The sequence below is a fragment of the Erpetoichthys calabaricus genome, chromosome 12, assembly GCF_900747795.2.
Source record: "Erpetoichthys calabaricus chromosome 12, fErpCal1.3, whole genome shotgun sequence".
Classification (NCBI taxonomy): Eukaryota; Metazoa; Chordata; class Cladistia; order Polypteriformes; family Polypteridae; genus Erpetoichthys; species Erpetoichthys calabaricus.
Window position 1 is genome coordinate 45,005,590 of NC_041405.2, and position 19,003 is coordinate 45,024,592.

Here is a 19,003-nt window from a genome sequence, read left to right on the forward strand (position 1 = left end):
CTGAGCCTGGAACAGGGGAGAGTCCCAAGGCTTTGGAAAACATCTTGCATCACCCCAATCCCAAAGGTATCACATCCTACTGAGCTGAATGACTTCTGGCCTGTCGCTCTGACGTTGCATGTGATGAAAACCATGGAGTGGCTGCTGCTTCACCACCTGAGGCCACAGGTCCGCCACGCCCTTGACCCTCTGCAGTTCGCATACCAGGAGAAGGTAGGAGTGGAGGATGCCACCATCTATATGCTACACTGATCCCTCTCCCACTTGGACAGAGGCAGTGGTGCAGTAAGAATTATGTTTCTGGACTTCTCTAGCACCTTCAACACCATCCAACCTCTGCTCCTTAGGGAGAAGCTGACAGAGATGGGAGTAGATTCATACCTGGTAGCATGGATCGTGGACTATCTTAAAGACAGACCACAGTATATGTGTCTCGGGAACTGCAGGTCTGACATTGTGGTCAGCAACACAGGAGCGCCGCAGGGGACTGTACTTTCTCCGGTCCTGTTCAGTCTATATACATCGGACTTCCAATACAACTCAGAATCCTGCCACGTGCAAAAATTCGCTGATGACACTGCTATCGTGGGCTGCATCAGGAGTGGGCAGGAGGAGGAGTATAGGGACCTAATCAAGGACTTTGTTAAATGGTGCGTCTCAAACCACCTACACCTGAACAACAGCAAAACCAAGGAGCTGGTGGTGGATTTTAGGAGGCCCAGACCCCTCATGGACCCCGTGATCATCAGAGGTGACTGTGTGCAGATGGTGCAGACCTATAAATACCTGGGAGTGCAGCTGGATGATAAATTGGACTGGACTGCCAATACTGATGCTCTGTGTAAGAAAGGACTGAGCCAACTATACTTCCTTAGAAGGCTGGCATCCTTCAACATCTGCAATAAGATGCTGCAGATGTTCTATCAGACAGTTGTGGCGAGCGCCCTCTTCTACGCGGTGGTGTGCTGGGGAGGCAGCATAAAGAAGAAGGATGCCTCACGCCTGGACAAACTGGTGAGGAAGGCAGGCTCTATTGTAGTCATGGAGCTGGACAGTTTGACATCTGTGGCAGAGTGATGGGCACTGAGCAGGTTCCTGTCAATCATGGAGAATCCACTGCATCCACTAAACAGTATCATCTCCAGACAGAGGAGCAGCTTCAGCGACAGACTGCTGTCAATGTCCTGCTCCACTGATAGACTGAGGAGATCATTCCTCCCCCAAAATATGCGACTCTTCATTTCCACCCGGGGGGGTAAACGTTAATATTTAACATTATACATAGTTATTGTCTGTCTGTATACCTGCATTGTTATCACTCTTTAATTTAATATTGTCTTTATCATCATGCTGTTGCTGGAGTATGTGAATTTCCCCTTGGGATTAATAAAGTATCTATCTATCTATCTATCTATCTATCTATCTATCTATCTATCTATCTATCTATCTATCTATCTATCTATCTATCTATCTATCTATCTATCTATCTATCTATCTATCTATCTATCTATCTATCTATCTATCTATCTATCTATCTATCTATCTATCTATCTTACTCTGGTTTATTGTCTTTTATTCTATTTAATGCTTTTTACATCCTGTATTTATCTATTTTAGTGTTCTATGCAGAAAATATTTATACAGTTAGGTCCATAAATATTTGGACAGAGACAACTTTTTTCTAATTTTGGTTCATTACCACAATGAATTTTAAATGAAACAACTCAGATGCAGTTGAAGTGCAGACTTTCAGCTTTAATTCAGTGGGGTGAACAAAACGATTGCATAAAAATGTGAGGCAACTAAAGCATTTTTTTAACACAATCCCTTCATTTCAGGGGCTCAAAAGTAATTGGATAATTGACTCAAAGGCTATTTCATGGGCAGGTGTGGGCAAGTCCGTCGTTATTTCATTATCAATTAAGCAGATAAAAGGCCTGGAGTTGATTTGAGGTGTGGTGCTTGCATGTGGAAGATTTTGCTGTGAACAGACAACATGCGGTCAAAGGAGCTCTCCATGCAGGTGAAAGAAGCCATCCTTAAGCTGCGAAAACAGAAAAAATCCATCCGAGAAATTGCTACAATATTACGAGTGGTTTGGTACATCCTGAGAAAGAAAGCAAGCACTGGTGAACTCAGCAACGCAAAAAGACCTGGACGTCCACAGAAGACAACAGTGGTGGATGATCGCTGAATCATTTCCATGGTGAAGAGAAACCCCTTCACAACAGCCAACCAAGTGAACAACACTCTCCAGGGGGTAGGAATATCGATATCCAAGTCTACCATAAAGAGAAGACTGCATGAAAGTAAATACAGAGGGTGCACTGCAAGGTGCAAGCCACTCATAAGCCTCAAGAATAGAAAGGCTAGATTGGACTTTGCTAAAGAACATCTAAAAAAGCCAGCACAGTTCTGGAAAAACATTCTTTGGACAGATGAAACCAAGATCAACCTCTACCAGAATGATGGCAAGAAAAAAGTTTGGACAAGGCATGGAACAACTCATTATCCAAAGCATACCACATCATCTGTAAAACACGGTGGAGGCAGTGTGATGGCTTGGGTGTGCATGGCTGCCAGTGGCACTGGGACACTAGTGTTTATTGATGATGTGACACAGGACAGAAGCAGCCAAATGAATTCTGAGGTGTTCAGAGACATACTGTCTGCTCAAATCCAGCTAAATGCAGTCAAATTGATTGGGCGGCGTTTCATGACACAGATGGACAATGACCCAAAACATACAGCCAAAGCAACCCAGGAGTTTATTAAAGCAAAGAAGTGGAAAATTCTTGAATGGCCAAGTCAGTCACCTGATCTTAACCCAATTGAGCATGCATTTCACTTGTTGAAGACTAAACTTCAGACAGAAAGGCCCACAAACAAACAGCAACTGAAAGCCGCTGTAGTAAAGGCCTGGCAGAGCATTAAAAAGGAGGAAACCCAGCATCTGGTGATGTCCATGAGTTCAAGACTTCAGGCTGTCATTGCCAGCAAAGGGTTTTCAACCAAGTATTAGAAATGAACGTCTTATTTCCAGTTATTTAATTTGTCCAATTACTTTTGAGCCCCTGAAATGAAGGGATTGTGTTAAAAAAATGCTTTAGTTGCCTTACATTTTTATGCAATCGTTTTGTTCACCCCACTGAATTAAAGCTGAAAGTCTGCACTTCAACTGCATCTGAGTTGTTTCATTTAAAATTCATTGTGGTAATGTACAGAACCAAAATTAGAAAAAGATGTCTCTGTCCAAATATTTATGGACCTAACTGTATCAGTTATAACATATACCCTGCTGTTCTTTCTTAGATACTGTGAAGCGCATGGGAATGGTGTTATATAAATAAAATGTATTATTATTATTTCTGTTTGTCTGCTTGCTAATCTCACAAAACCAGCTGAACCAAGTTTCATGAAATTTTTCATGTGCCTTGTTGTTGGTCCAACTTATAATACATATGTCATATTGGGAAGATGTGTTTTAAAGGGGTTGGGCAGCTAAAACACCAAGCACTGACGCAGCCACTCTGATTCCTATCAGGCAGCAGGAGTATGCTAGGGCTGAAGGGAGAATATCATCATCAGCACACAAAAAGTTTTATACCGGCCAAAAGCGGAATCTCATCTAAGACCACAGGTACGTTCAGTGTTTTCTTCTGAATTAAATTGAATAACAATATCATTGTCTAGCAGGATTACAGCTTTTGTCTGTTTTGATTGTGTTTTTGTCTCATTGTGGTTTGTATATAGCCATGTTAATTTTCCATCATTTATTTGTACCCAGGCATCACTGGATACTTCTGCTAGTGTTTAGTAAAGTGCTATATTTGGACTTTATAACTTCTAGTTTTACATTCAAAGTAATAACCTTTGCACTTTTCTTGAGCTTTTCCAACTAGTACACAATCTGCTTCAGCGCCAAGATGCCCAGGATAATGTGAGAAGACATGTGAGCAACACACGTTACAAGGTGAGTGAACTACCTGAATGCACAAGTACACATCACTGCAGCCTATGTGTTAGCAGACTACCCTGAAAACAGGACTGTGTCCAAACTCAGCACTGTGAAAGTAACTGAGACTGGGATATGACATCATCAACATTCAGCCCCGCCCCCAAACATACAGCCCCACCTTGTTCTGCAGGCTGCTGTGACGTGTACTTGGAGTGGCTGTGTATCTGGGCACATTTAAAATTGGCTCTGATTCTTCATATAGGCCCATTTATCAAAAGTGGGAGCAACATCTGAATTTTAGATTTTAAACTGAATGTGAATTTAGAATTTTAAATTGAGGCAAGCAGTGTGGTGTAGTGGTTAAGGCTTTGGACTTCAAACTTGGAGGTTGTGGGTTCAGATCCCACTACTGACACTGTGTGAACCTGTGCAAGTCACTCTAATTTGGAAAGACCAAAAGAAATGTAACCAATCATAAATGTTGTCTGCCAATTCAAATAAATGTAATGTAGATAACTGACTGAATAAAATGTTGGCATATTTGCACAGCTCTTTTGTTTTCTGGTTTAATATTGCAGTAAGGCCTTTGTTCAGATTTGCTAGAATGTGTTTGGTTATCACTGGGGTTTGTGGTATTTAGAAGGTCTGCAGCAGCTCAGTTTTGGGCCTCTAGTTTTAAAAAGGTGCATGGAAATGTGGTTTTAATATAGAAACTGAACTTATATTATAGAAAAAAACAAAATAAGAGCAGTCTAACATAAAAAAGACAGGTGCAGAAGGACTGCATATATTTCCATAAGCACTGATTGCAAATGTACCCCACAAATGTCTAGTGATGCATTATGAAAATAAAAAAATGTAGTTTACGCTGAATAAAGTCATCCTAGACAAAGCATTTGACAGACCAGTTTTTGGCAAGGGAACCTATTAATTGAGGGGAGGAGAAGAAGGAACGACTTTTCTTAGGTGTTTGAGAGGCTGAATTACTAATGTTGCAAGCCAGTTAAAATACAGAAATTGATAACTCTGACATACACTTAGCACAGGACATGGCTTACTGTTTAAGAGTTGAGCATTCTCTCATGCCAGTGATGCAATGTTACAATCAAGCAGCCTTTTACAAAGTGCACATAAGGCACGGTGTTAATTCAATTTCAAAACTCACAGGGTCTGTGTTTTATGTTTTATGTGTTAGCAAATTCAAGGATTCAGAGAGAAACATGAAAGCCCTGCAACATGAGCTAAGATTTAATTCCTTGCAGCTGGCCTGGTAATGGAAAGGGAAAGCCATAGCTATATTTTAGTGACAGAATCTGTGATTTTTGAACCACAGAGTTTAACACTGCTGTGTTTTGAAAACAGTATGAATCTTCTTTTCTTTGATTGTAAGTAACACTCTACAGATTGCTTTCCCAGATATGAGAAACACACAAATCTAATGAAAACATATCACCTGATACGATGGTATGCAGCCACTGTACTGTGCACGTCAAGAAGCAGAATGGAGTGTGTCGCTGACAATTGGTGTCACTGGGGTTAAAACAGAGAAAACTGCAATTCTGCTTTTTGGGACCTTCCTGTGACCGTCAGGAAGTTTCATAGAAGTCTGGACAGACTGAATTTTAAATCAAGTGGCGAATATTTTCAGGAGCAATACACAAAGGAAATCAAAATAAGATCATTTATTATATTTTAACAGGCATCACTCAATTGTATGTTGCTAACAAAATCAAAACATTCTAACCAATTTTCTCATCCTTAATTTTGCAGCAAAATTCAGAATCTGTTTAATGTGCACTGCCCATCTTTTCCAACTTGGTTGGTATGGGTCATGTGACACGTGAATCTTGTGCCTAGCAACCACAGAGTATTACATTACTCTTTCCAAGTATCACAAAAAAGGTTTTGCTGTTGGCTAATCTGGAGGGCTGGAAGCTATAGGTGTGAGCCTCTTTATTCTTTTATGTCCCAATGGCTTTAACTAATTCTACAAACTGAATTCTTCACATGGTTTCTTATCATGCTTACTATTTACAGTACTTTATTTCTCATAATTTGCACCTTGATTTTATACAGTGTGTCCTCCATTTATGTCTGTGAATTTCCCATCGGGATTAATAAAGTATCTATCTATCTATCTATCTATCTATCTATCTATCTATCTATCTATCTATCTATCTATCTATCTATCTATCTATCTATCTATCTATCTATCTATCTATCTATCTATCTATCTATCTATCTGGACTCCAACCCAACACAGCATACCCATTAAGTCATCAGCTTGGCTTACCTGTAGTGTACTGAGTAACATCTTGCAAATCTCCAGCTGGATAATTATTTTTAAATGAGTACAAGTTGAAAGGTTTTGGGGAGTAATTTAGATCCTTCCACAAGCTATAGTCTGGTGTAGTCCATCTTCCAGCAAGGACATCATAATCTCTTCGGCCAAGATGCACAAGTTTAGTTAAAGGATCATAAAGTCCACCATGAAAACCAATAATAATCTGAAAATCTTGCTTGGAGTCATGATAAATATCTCCATAAGGAGTGTAGCGGATTTCTTTGAGGAGCTGGCCCTTACTGCTGAACACTGCCAGAGGAGTTCCTGAGTTATCACAGGAGACATAATACTCGTCACCACTGCTGAGCTCCATAGCAATGAGATGCCCTTGCAAATCATAGTAAAGGGATGTGATGTCAGAGCTTGAATGATTGTACATGTGTGTTACTCGTGTGGGCTTGGTGAGGTCGGCATAGAAGAACTGGAGGTGCTGACCCAGAGTGTTCCTGCTGGCAACCCTTCGGCCAAGTCCATCATAGTGATATTGCACACTCCATGCAGACACTTTGCTGTACACTCGGCTGAGCAGTCCGTTGGAGTTATATTCAAAGACATCGTTGTCTCGTGATCTCAAAAAAGCCATCTTCATCTACTTTATATAGAATTTTGCCAAGTCTTGTGATCCGATCTCTGAGATCGTACCTCAGTGGGGTCAGACTGGCAGTATTTCCATGGCTCAGTAAGTTAATGTTGCCATTGAGATCGTAGCTGTACCTCCACTGTGGTCTATCATTGATTGAGACTGTTTGAAGCTGGCTGTCTGCATCATATTCATACGAATACCTGGTTATGTTGGCATCAACCCCAACTCTGATGTCACACACAAGGACTCGACCCATATTGTCATACTGGATTGTCATCCAAAAGGCAATTGATTTGAGAATTTCATATTGCACTTCTATGACCTGACCATTGGAGTCAAAAATTTTAGTGTGCTTCATCACATGAGTTGTGATGACCTGGTTGAGGTCATAGTTGATGACACTGAACTTGCCAAACTGTTCAATTCTCCCTGAGACATCAACATAACGATAAAGGTCAATGGGCAGGGGAGTTTCATTAATCATTGCCTGCATACTTGTAACCCGGAAGTTATTGTAGCTGTAGTCAAAACGGGCGTTCACCAGACCTTCCTCACTGAACCTGAAGATTTGACGACCTATCAGGGGCCCTAAGCAAAGACAAAAATATCAATAACAAAATTAAATAAAGTGATAAACATAAAGAGATAGTGAGAACAATATTAACAGAACAATAATAAGTCTCAAGGTAGGAATGATCAAGGATCAGATTCTCTTTCTTTGTTAAAATAACATTGATCACAAAGTTCAAAGTTAGATACTTCATTCTATTTTCCACAAAAATATTTAAATAAAATGCAACGAAAGGCAGATGAGTAACACAGGAAGCGTGAAGACTAGCCAGCTGGACACATGTGGCTTCATTCTTTTAGGGCCACCTAAGGCAACCTTCACGGCAGAGCAAAATTAGGTTTGTGTTCGTTGGACTGAAGCTTTAAACGCTTCAGCGCAAATCAAGCTATCATTTCTTCTCAAGTATCAAGGGCAGACATGAATAATTCATAGCCCGTTGTTAAAGAGCAAGTGTTTGCATACAGTAGACGTCTGGGCGTAATTGTCTATGAGAAGAGTCAATTATAATGATAAACACCAACAGCTAGATTCTGTGACAGATTAATTTAACAAATGTTTATTCATTCCTGCACACACAGTTTGTTTGTCTCATTTAGAGAGAATGTTTAATAATTAATTAATAGAAGTGTGCACGGTTAGCGCCAAGCACCCCAGCCAATATCATGCATAATGCATAGTCTAGTCCCCATTGGAGCGACATGCTACTTTCCTCTAATTTGCCCAGAGTGCATGACAGAGTTAAGCAGAATATATTTAAGAAACTGTGAATTTCATGCAGATAAATTCATAGAAATCAACGCAGATTAGTATAGTCAAGTGCCAGACATTAATAACAGTAAGATGGGGATAGTGGCCTTTACTTTGAAACCATGGAACAAATTTGACCTGAGGAAGGAATTTATTACAAATTTGCTTTGGCTCTGTCTGAGCCTTTGACAAGACAGCACCACATCACTTCCTCTCACATCAAGCCTTACACAAGTTTCAAAATCTACATAAAATAAAACCAGACAAATGCATTCAAAAGAGAAAATGGAGAGCCAGAATGCAGAAAAGCTGACTGGTAATATTTAAAGCTTGTGCGAGGGTTCCATGATAAAGAACGTCTCACAGAGCTACCTGTCAAAGACTTAAAACCACCATCTTCAAAAAACAAGATGACTTATAGATGAATTTAATTTGGAGGTTGAGGCTTTCACCTGCACACTCACCTGTCTGTCTGTATCTAATAGTGCAGACAAACCCTTCCTGCATCAGGTGAATGGTTTTGACCACGCTAGAGGAATCATCGTAAGTGAATGTCACCAAGGTGGTATCAAAGAGAATTTCAGACAGCCGCGATTGCTTGGTATATTTGTAGAGGACTCTGCGTCCAGTTCCAAGGTAGATTGTCTGCAGAAGCCTTCCATCTCGAGCAAAGTCCTGAATAAAGGCAGCGCTACTATCCGGTGGATTGTAAATATTCCTGAAGTAGCCCACTGACAGCATAGTCTGAAAACTGTGACGCACCATGCTTGGCATAGTGATGGAGACAATCCGGTCACCCTGATCAAACTCGAAGATGTACCTTCTCTGGCTGTGAAGTAGGAGCATGATGGACTGTAACAGAGAAGAAAGATACTTTAAGCATTTTAGCATCCCCAGTGACACATCCAACACCAGACGACTGTTGTATTGCACGTAAGCGTGGACACAAGCTAGCAATTATAATATACAGTGCCTGTAAAAAGTTGTCAAACCTTAGAAGTTGTCACATTTTATTGTTCTACAATACTGAATCACAGCGGATTTAATTTGGCTTTTGCTCACACTGATCAATGGAAAAAGACTGCTTCAAAGTGAAAACGGATCTCTGCAAAGTGGTTGATAAATAAAAATATAAAACACAAAAAATTGATTGCACATGTATTCACCCCATAAAATATGACACACCCTAACAGTTTAAAAGTCACAGTATTAATTCAATAGAGATCACCTGGCTATAATCAAGGAGTTTTAAGTGATTGTCAGATAAATGCACCTTATCTGGAGTTTCCATTTTGTGGAAATTCAGTATGATGGGCTATCCCACACAATGAAGACAAAAGAAGAAGGCAAGCAACTCCATGAAAAGGTGATTTAAAATCACAAGTCAGGAGATTTGGATAAGGAATCATCTGTGTCACTTAATATCCCTAGGAGTCCAATCATTAAGAAATGGAAAGAGTGTGGCAGATCTGTAAAGCTGCCCAGAGACGGTCATTCACTAAAACTGAGTGATTGTACAAGATGAAGATTAGTGAAGAAGGGCTCCAAGAGGCCATAGGTAACTCTGATGGAGTTGCAAGCTACAGGGACTGAGACTGGACGGACTATACAGACAACAACTGGGTGTTTCACCAGTCCCAGCTGTCCGGGGAAGTGGCAAAGGGAAAACTATGGTTAATAGCCATGTGAAACTAAGAAGACAGCTAGAAGAAGGTTCAATGATCTGAAGAGACCAAAATCAAACATCAGACTAAATCTCATGTTTGAACAGTGAATATTATCAAAAACTCACCATCCCCAATGTAAAGTGGTGGCAGCATTGTGCCTTTGGAAATGCTACTCTCTAGCAGGCCCTGGAAAGCCTGTGAGGGTTGAGAGTAAAATGAAAGCAGGAAAATACAAAGAAATCCTGGAGGAAAACATAATGCAGTCTACAAAAAATCTGCACCCTGGGAGATGATTTGTTTTCCAGAAAGACTACTACCCCGAGGATAAAGCTAAAGCTACACAGGAATGGTCTTGAAACAACAAAATTAATGTTGCAATGTGGCAGAGTCAGAGTCCAGTTCTGAAACTAATTGAGAATTTGTAGGTAGAATTAAATATGGCTGTTCACTAAAAATCCATGCATCCTGAGAGAGCTTCAGCAATTTTGCAAAGAAGAATGGCGAAAATCTACAGCGTGTAGATCACAAAACTGATAGCAGAGACACAAGCACACAGACTGAAGGCTGTCATGGCTGCCAAAGGTGTCTCTACTAAATACTGACTTGAAGGGAGTGAATACTTAATCAACCAATTATTTTTAATTTAAATGTTGCAATATATTTACACCACTTTACAGAAATTTGTTTTCACTTAGATATTAAATATTTTTTTCTGTTGATCAGTGTTAAAGAAACAAAACTACTGTGATTCAATGTTGTATATTAATAAAATGTGAAAACTTCCAAGGGGTTAAATACTTTTTATAGGCACTGTACTGCTGAATTACCAGGGACTCCTGAACTGTGTTTTTCCTCCAAAAAGCACCCCTGCATTAATCACCATACATTATCTGAAAACAAAGGCCTGAAATGGTTGCAGGAGACTCTGAGTACAAGGCAAACTAAGTGTCAGATGGCACATTTGTCCTAAGTCATACAGTATGTACTTTTTTCATTAATTTCCAAAAAAACATAGATATATTGTATGTACTCGTGGATAAGTCGGGTCTTGAAACCCAAAAATTCGATCATAAAATCAGACACCGACTTATACGCCCGTTCAATAATGCAAAATTTATTTATTTATTTTTTACATTTTCTTGCCTCCTCCAATCTCGCATCAGTTTCTCAGACACATTGCATTTTGTTGCAGCAGCGCAGTTACCAATTTCTTTCACTACTTCAATGTCGTTTAATTTAAAAACAGGTTCATATTTTCTTCTGATCGAACGCTCCATTATAGATAAGGGATGCTCTTATGATAAAGGTGTATGAGGGTGTGAGATACAAAAGGCACAAATCAGTGCAAACGTCACTTCAGAATAGTTCGGGTATTACCGTGTTGTCACTTAGGCACAATACATAAAAAAAAAAAGGCAGTGTGCTCCGTCGTTACTCTCTAAGGTTGCCGTTAGCATATCATAATCTTTTGGACTAATAGCATCAGTTTTCCGCATTCGACTTATATGACCGACATTATAAAATACTGGAAATTATATGGTAAAATCAAGCCCCGACTTATCTGCGGGAGAACTTAAATGCAAGTATATATGGTAATTCTCTTCTTCATTTATTAGAGTTCATATAATGTGTGACTCAAGTGTTACCAAAATTAAATTATGAAAAAAGTGATCAACTTAACTTATTTCTCATAAATCAGTTAATTCTTTGTTACACGGCACACTTATTATGTTTCTCTAGTAATACTCAAGCCAAACAAAACAATAATACATTCATTTGTCCATTTTCATAATTGGGCATAAGACCAGAACTGACCCCGGATGACACATCAATATTTCACAGAGTATGCTAAAACACAGGCATATTACAACATTACACAGAAAAAGAAGTCGGTTGGGACGAAGAAAAAAAAAAAACTTTGGTGGTGCAAGGCCAGGCATCCAGTTAAACCCTCCCCTTGCATTGTTTCATTACATTTTATAAAATGGCACAATAATGAGCTAGTGTAGCATGAAGAACCTCAGTACTGTCATCATCCAGTAGTGACATCACCTCCCCAATTCATAGTGTCTCTCTTAAGTTGCTCTTTGCTTCAGTTTCTCACAAAGGGTCCCCACATTACATGACAGCCCAGTTATATGGTATCTTTTGCAAATGGTATAATTACAAAACATTCTCAGACCTGCTTAATCCAGTCAAGGTCATGGGGTGCAGTTGCCTATCCATGCGGCACCAGTTCATAACAGTGCCCACTCACACAGGGCCAGGTCAAAGTTGCCAAGAAATGTAACATGCAGATTTATAAAGTGCCTATAAAAAACATTCATCCTCTTAGAAGATGTCACATTTTATTGTTGTACATTGTATACCTGGAGATGTAGGAGGAATTGGAGTACCAAAAGGAAAACCCAAAGAGACACAAGTAAGGTGTGCAAACTTCTCAAAAACAATGGCTGGACGTGGGAATCAAACCTAGGACAATAGATCTATGAGGCAAGCACAACTCCCCATTGTGCTACCACCCCGCCCACATGATACTATTCTACATTACTCAACATACAGAAATTTTCTTCACTTTTTTCAGATGCCCAAAATTCTTAACTTAGGAAAGTCAAGAATGCTTTTCTTTTAAAACTCACTTAGGCAAAACAATACCTTACCTTCTCCAGAAAGGTGTAGCTCCATATTTTACCATTGGCCCAAGTTCTAGAAATGACTTTTCTGTTCTCGTACTCCAGTTTCTCAGACCAGTTTCCTCGTTGAATGCTGGTGACCAGACCATCAGGAGAATATGTTACGTTCACCTCGTTGTATTTGTTACTGGGAGACCAGAGGATGGGACGGCCTTTCGGATCATACTGTATTCTAAGAGTGAACTTGCGGTGATCGTCATAAATCTTTCCCATTCTTGTTGCCTGGTCAAAGTCTATGGACAGCAGATTTCTATTATGAGCCTAATAATGAACAATAATAACAATAATACAGTATGAGTACTTTGTAGTTGTATTGCAAGTACCATGTTATCAGATAAGCAGGAATATAAAAGCACATTTATATTTACACTACAGCTTGATGTCTGAAAGCGAGTGCAAGCCAGGTTCACTAGCTTCTGGTGTCTTGACCTGAACACTCCTGTTATAATCAAAGGCTTTTACTTTGACTATGGCGATAGACTCACTGTACCCATCTGAAGCAGACTGACCACAGTAAGAAAACATAACCTTGTGAACAATGGGGTCTGGCAGACTGCACTTCGAAACATCATGATGGCAATGTGAATTAGAAAACATAATCCTAGAGTTTCAAGAAAAGTGCAGTATGAGTCCATCCGTGATACCATAAGTCTCACAAATATTGTTGAAAGCATTTCAGAGAAGCACACAAGTGGAGAGTTCATGAGAACACTGCATTGCTAGATTCCAAATGTCACAGACACTCCACCCCAAGTGCATGCAAAGATCCACCTTTTCCAACAGCCTCAAGGAATTCATCCCTAAAAGTATAAGTAGTACTACAGTTAGAAACTGATAATAAGATGCATAGGAAATCAGGGGCACTGGCAATAAAAAAGTATTTTAAATACATGGTAATGCTTACTAATTATTGATTATTCTATTGTGTGCAAAAAATGCTTATAAGAGGATAATATGCCTTGGAAAAATATAACAAGCAAAATGTGGGTGGCATTTTGTGGCTTTAAAAGAACATCTTGCATGCTTGAGGTACAATATAAAAGACTGAAAAGCAACTCATTTGAAACTCCTTGGGGATTTTCTCGGTCTAAACACTTCATAAGCATGATTTGCATAAATCTTAACTTCTTCTAAATGCAAGCATTCAAATTTCCAACTTTGTAAGCGTAGGAGGAAGAGTACCCGCAGACGTCTCTCGTAGGATGTGTAGTTTCCTTTGGCATGCTCTCTTCTCTGCCTCCACTCGATGAGGTTGGGCCCATGCTCCCCTGGCAGGGTTATGTTGCATTTACCGACAGTGGGATTTACCACTCCAGCTGAGATATGTGGCTCTGTGCTCAGGGTCACCTCCATGCCACTGGCAAAGGTCACTCGCAAAGAGCCATCAGCGCTGACACGGTACGTGTTTTGAGTGTGCTCTGTGAACAAAAGAATAGGGCATGTAACTTGCTTCATTCCAGTATGGGGCAGCATGTGCAATTGTCAGTATGTTCTAAATGTCATAGGTCAATAAGTTAATGCACAGCACATCTGTAAGAATAAGCAAAAAAATACCATATGGAAAAATAACCTGCAGTATATACAGTATATATATATATATATATATGTACAGTACTGATGGAAAAAAAGGAAAGCAACATTTTCACATTTTCTGCTGAAATAACAATAAAGAAATGAAAATGAGAATAATAGGAAAGCATAGAGTCAATCACAGTCAATGGGCTTCTGAATCTGAAGTTAGTAGAATGTTACTCCATTCCTGCACAAGGGCCTGACAAAGTTGCTGGCTGTTTGCAGATAGAGGGTCTTGCCTGAAGATATTATGATCTTTGGCATCCTAGAACTGATCTGTGGAGTTAAGATGAGGAGAGAAGGCAGCACCTGCTCAGCAGTATTCCTCAGTGACAGTTGGGACCACAGTAGCTGCATATGGACTAGCGAGGTTCTGTCTTAGGGTTAAATGACTAGGAGATGTAAGCAAGGTGTCTTTGATTGGTCACCAGTCTCTAAGCTCAGCAACTTGCAGCTTGTTGCTCACTGCCCTGTCACTGATGCGGACACTGGGTTTACTCAGCAGCAGTACAGGTGACAGATCTGAAACTCTCTGTCAGATGGATCATTCTGATACATTGTTCTTGTTCTGGTGTGGTCACTTGAGGACAACCAGATCTTGGAAACTTATATCTCATGCTGGTCTGCTGAAAACTTGCCTGTAGTTGGGACACAGTGGAGCAACTTAATCTATAGTCTCTATCAACTGTGATACTCGATGCTGCCTTTTCAATGGCCTTCTTCACTTGCTTTTAGAGACATCTAAAACTGCCTAAGTGTGCCATATTGTCTTGCTGTGACCTAATGCTTTGAATTATCCATCTGTCCATCCATTATCCAACCTGCTATATCCTAACTACAGGGTCACGGGGGTCTGCTGGAGCCAATCCCAGCCAACACAGGGCGCAAGACAGGAAACAAACCCCGGGCAGGGCGCCAGCCACACCAAGCACACACTAAGGCCAATTTAAGATCGTCAGTGCACCTAACTTGCATGTCTTTGGACTGTGGGAGGAAAACGGAGTACCCGGAGGAAACCCACACAGACCATGCAAACTCCACGCAGGAAGCGAACCCAGGTCTCCTAACTGAGAGGCAGCAGTGCTACCCACTGCGCCACTGTGCTGTCCGCTTTGAATTATGGCCTTTTTAAAAGTGACCTGATTAGGCTTTATTCCATCTGAACCTCACTGGGTAGAAGTGCACATAATGGGCATTTGTGTCTTTGGCAAGTGTCAATGCCTCAAAGCTGTACAAGCTGTACTGCTGTGCTAAAACAAAGCAACATGTTTTGTGAAAGTATTCAAGCCATAACTATAGTTTTCTCATTCCAGAAAAAATATTTTGATACAAAGTATACTTTATTTTATTCATTTATTGCATAGATGTTCCCATTAAGGGAGGTGGCCGCAAACAATTGTTTTCTATTGCATACATCACACTTAATCATAATGGTTTCTACACAACAGTAACTGATGTATTAGATTTGGTATCAGTATAAAATGTGCAAATGAATGTTAAAACTGAATGTTTGAATTAGGGTGGCGCAGTGATAGCGCTGCTGCCTCGCAGTTAGGAGACCCGGGTTCGCTTCCCAGGTCCTCCCTGCATGGAGTTTAAATGTTCTCCCTGTGTCTGCGTGGGTTTCCTCAGGGTGCTCCTGTTTCCTCCCACAGTCCAAAGACATGCCGGTGAGGTGAATTGGCGATTCTAAATTGGCCCTAGTGTGTGCTTGGTGTGTGTGTCCTGCGGGGGGTTGGCACCCTGCCCAGGATTGGTTCCTGCCTTGCGCCCTGTGATGGCTGGGACTGGCTTCAACAGACCCCCGTGACCCTGTGTTCGGATTCAGCAGGTTGGAAAATGGATGGATGGATGTTTGAATTAGATAAACAATTTATGATTCCAAATAGAATTTATAACCAATTGAAAAGCAAACTTCAGCCCATGCAACACCTTTCACCTCAGCAGCCTCGTTGACATCCTGTATCTAATGGTGTTAAAGACCCCTTCCTGTGTTGATCATTAATATGTCACTCTTTATTTTTTGGATCAAATCACTAAGCTTATTTGCTCTGTTTAATCATCTGAATAGTAATTCATCCATCCATCCATTATCCAACCCGCTATATCCTAACTACAGGGTCACGGGGGTCTGCCGGAGCCAATCCCAGCCAACACAGGGCGCTAGGCAGGAAACAAACCCCGGGCAGGGCGACAGCCCACCGCAGAGTAATTCATATTTTAGGTCAATAATAAAGAAACAAATAATTTAAATAAATTTCAGTGGTCTCTCTCTTTTTTACATTGCTAAAAGTGAACAATGGTGGCAATGCTAAAAAATATTTAGTCAATCATTACCTAATGGTGTACAGTACACAGAAAAAGCTTAACAGAAAGCATACAGTGACATAAGGCATATACACATATGCTAAATATGAATTGCAAAGTTAATGATTATGCAGTGATGCAAGAGAACTGTGACTCAGTTACTCATTACAAATGATATGCAACCGCTGATCAGGTGCGTATTTGGTCATACTCCACAATATTTTATTTTGCTGATGTACTCCAGCATGATAGAAAAATGCCTGCTTCACCACCAGATAAACATTGTCTAAATAATGACAAGGCTATACATGAAAATTATTTTTTTTAATCATACACTGATTTTTCAAAACTGCATGGACAGGAATCCACCTTGGTTGAGTGTCAGTTAATAAGGTAAACTCATCCATATCGGGCCAATCTGCAGTTTCTAATCCTAACTTGCATGTCTTTGGGATGTTTGAAGACAGCAGAATAAGTGGAGAATAGCCATCTGTGATGATAAGAATATGCATATTCTACACAGATAGCACCTGGGCAGTAATTTGAACCCAGACATCTGTAACTGTTAGGCAGACACCTCTTATTAAATTTATTGTAAGTGAATCTGAAGGAAACAAAATAGGTGTATGTATAAAAAGGTGCTGATCGCTATTGTGACCATAGCATTTGATTTGGTTTTTATTTTTCAGCAGCATTTAAATCATAACTTTGCCAAAATAGAAAGGTGTGAAAGTTCTAAAATTTCCATACTGTAAGTTATTCATTATGCAGTGAAATGAACAAGCATTTTTGTTTTCATATTTAGCAACATTAGTCTAATCTTTTGCAATGGAGGCTCTGAAAAATTTGAGCACAGGAAAGCACTCACTAAAAGTGAAGGACCACGCCACTCATTTCACATCATCAATGGTACCTCTGATCATGTCTCAGTCCTACCTGTAAGTGATTTTACTTTGAAAAGAATTATTTTCTATACATTATTTGCAGTTTAGAATTAGTTTTGACAGTATTACTACATTTCAGCATTGTTTCATAGATGCCATCATGTTGCCATCTTAGGTTTGATTTCTTCCTTTATCATCACCATTTCTTGCTTTTCCTTGCATGGCTCTAAAGTAATCACGTCGACATGTTGTGTGATGTCATTGTCCTGCTTGCTGCTCTTTAAGATGGTGGATGGCTAAACCTGATGTTCCAAGTTTCTTGATGCAAACATAAATCTTGTCAGTGTGCAGAATAATTTGGGCAGATGTTTTTTGGTTGGTTTCAGGGAATTGTCATGTGCCTATTGATGTATGAGGATTCGATTTGGTGTTGGGCTTGTTGTTTGGTTCTTTTGATCAACCAGATATTGACTTCTTCTTGTTCACCACTCTCTCTCTCTTTGTTACCCATCTCTTGATCCAGAGATCACCTTTGGGTGTACTGTTTTCCACCACAGGCAGAACAATAAGAAGCATATTGGTTTCGTTTTTCAGTTTTGACACAGTTAACAGAGGAAAGACACTACTTCCTGTCTCACCACAGCTATGAGTTAAACCAACCTCTCACGACTCCAAAAGACAATGAATAATCTTATCATAAGTATAACAGAATATCACCTGACACACCCTTGGCCGCATGTCTATCTGTTGTTATATTAGTATTGAAATATAATTCGACCCAAACACTGCCTAGCATTGTTCCTTTGTGGATTTGATTGCACCAGTGGAAAAGCAAGAAGAACTCACAAGTTTAAAGCCTATGGCTGCTGCTTCATATGAGGAAATGTTTATGGTCTTACAGGGAAAATTAAATAGAGTACCTTTTGCCACCAAATTTATACTTGAATTAGGCTAACTAACCGTCTCATTGATATTATGAAGAAGAAGAGAATGTAGGACAGGAAGCTTTTTTTTGATCCCTGCTCCTTCTCAGGTTCTGTAGTTTATCAGGAGGTTGATTTACAAAGTGCACAACAGGCATGAATCCTCCACTAAGCTGATAGGTTGGACTGGTTTTGTAACACAAGAGAAACTATATAAGAAAGGGCAGAGCAAGCTCTTTTTTTTCTTAGAAGACTGCAATCCTTTAGTATGGGTAATGACAGCTTTCACATACTCTCCAACTCTGTGATGGTCACGCTATGGTGTGCTGAGGTGGTAACATCACTTCAAGAGAGGCCCACCGAATCAACAAGCTAATTAAAAGGGCAGGCTCAGTTATAGGATGCACTCTGGACCCCCTGGATGTCAAAGAGAATGAGAGAATTAAAACAGAACTGAGTGCCATTATGAACAATGTTGCACATCCTCTCTCTGCAACACTAACACTGAGGACTTTCAGCCAATGAATTATTCAGAGGTTTGTCAAGAAACACTACTGGGACTCCTTTATACCAACAGCAATATGTCTGCATAATTTCTCTCTGTTACTGGAACTAACAAGTCAGAAGTTTTCTTTCTTATCAGAAATTCTGTATTTGAGGAGGGATGATGCTATTGTTTGTTATAATATTTATTTATTTATTGAGCTTCTGTAAAGGCTAATTCCCTCGCTTGGGATAAATAAGGTTCTGTGTT

General features: G+C 40.0%; 1 protein-coding gene across 1 annotated transcript in view; it reads right to left on the reverse strand.

Annotated features, from left to right (window-relative positions):
* The window catches only part of tenm1 (teneurin transmembrane protein 1), a 900,581-nt gene that overhangs the window by 15,858 nt on the left and 865,720 nt on the right, over positions 1-19,003 (reverse strand). The window contains 5 exon segments of the mRNA XM_051935222.1: positions 6,252-6,879; positions 6,881-7,473; positions 8,668-9,055; positions 12,531-12,824; positions 13,746-13,981. Of these exon segments, the coding sequence (XP_051791182.1) occupies positions 6,252-6,879; positions 6,881-7,473; positions 8,668-9,055; positions 12,531-12,824; positions 13,746-13,981 (2,139 nt within the window).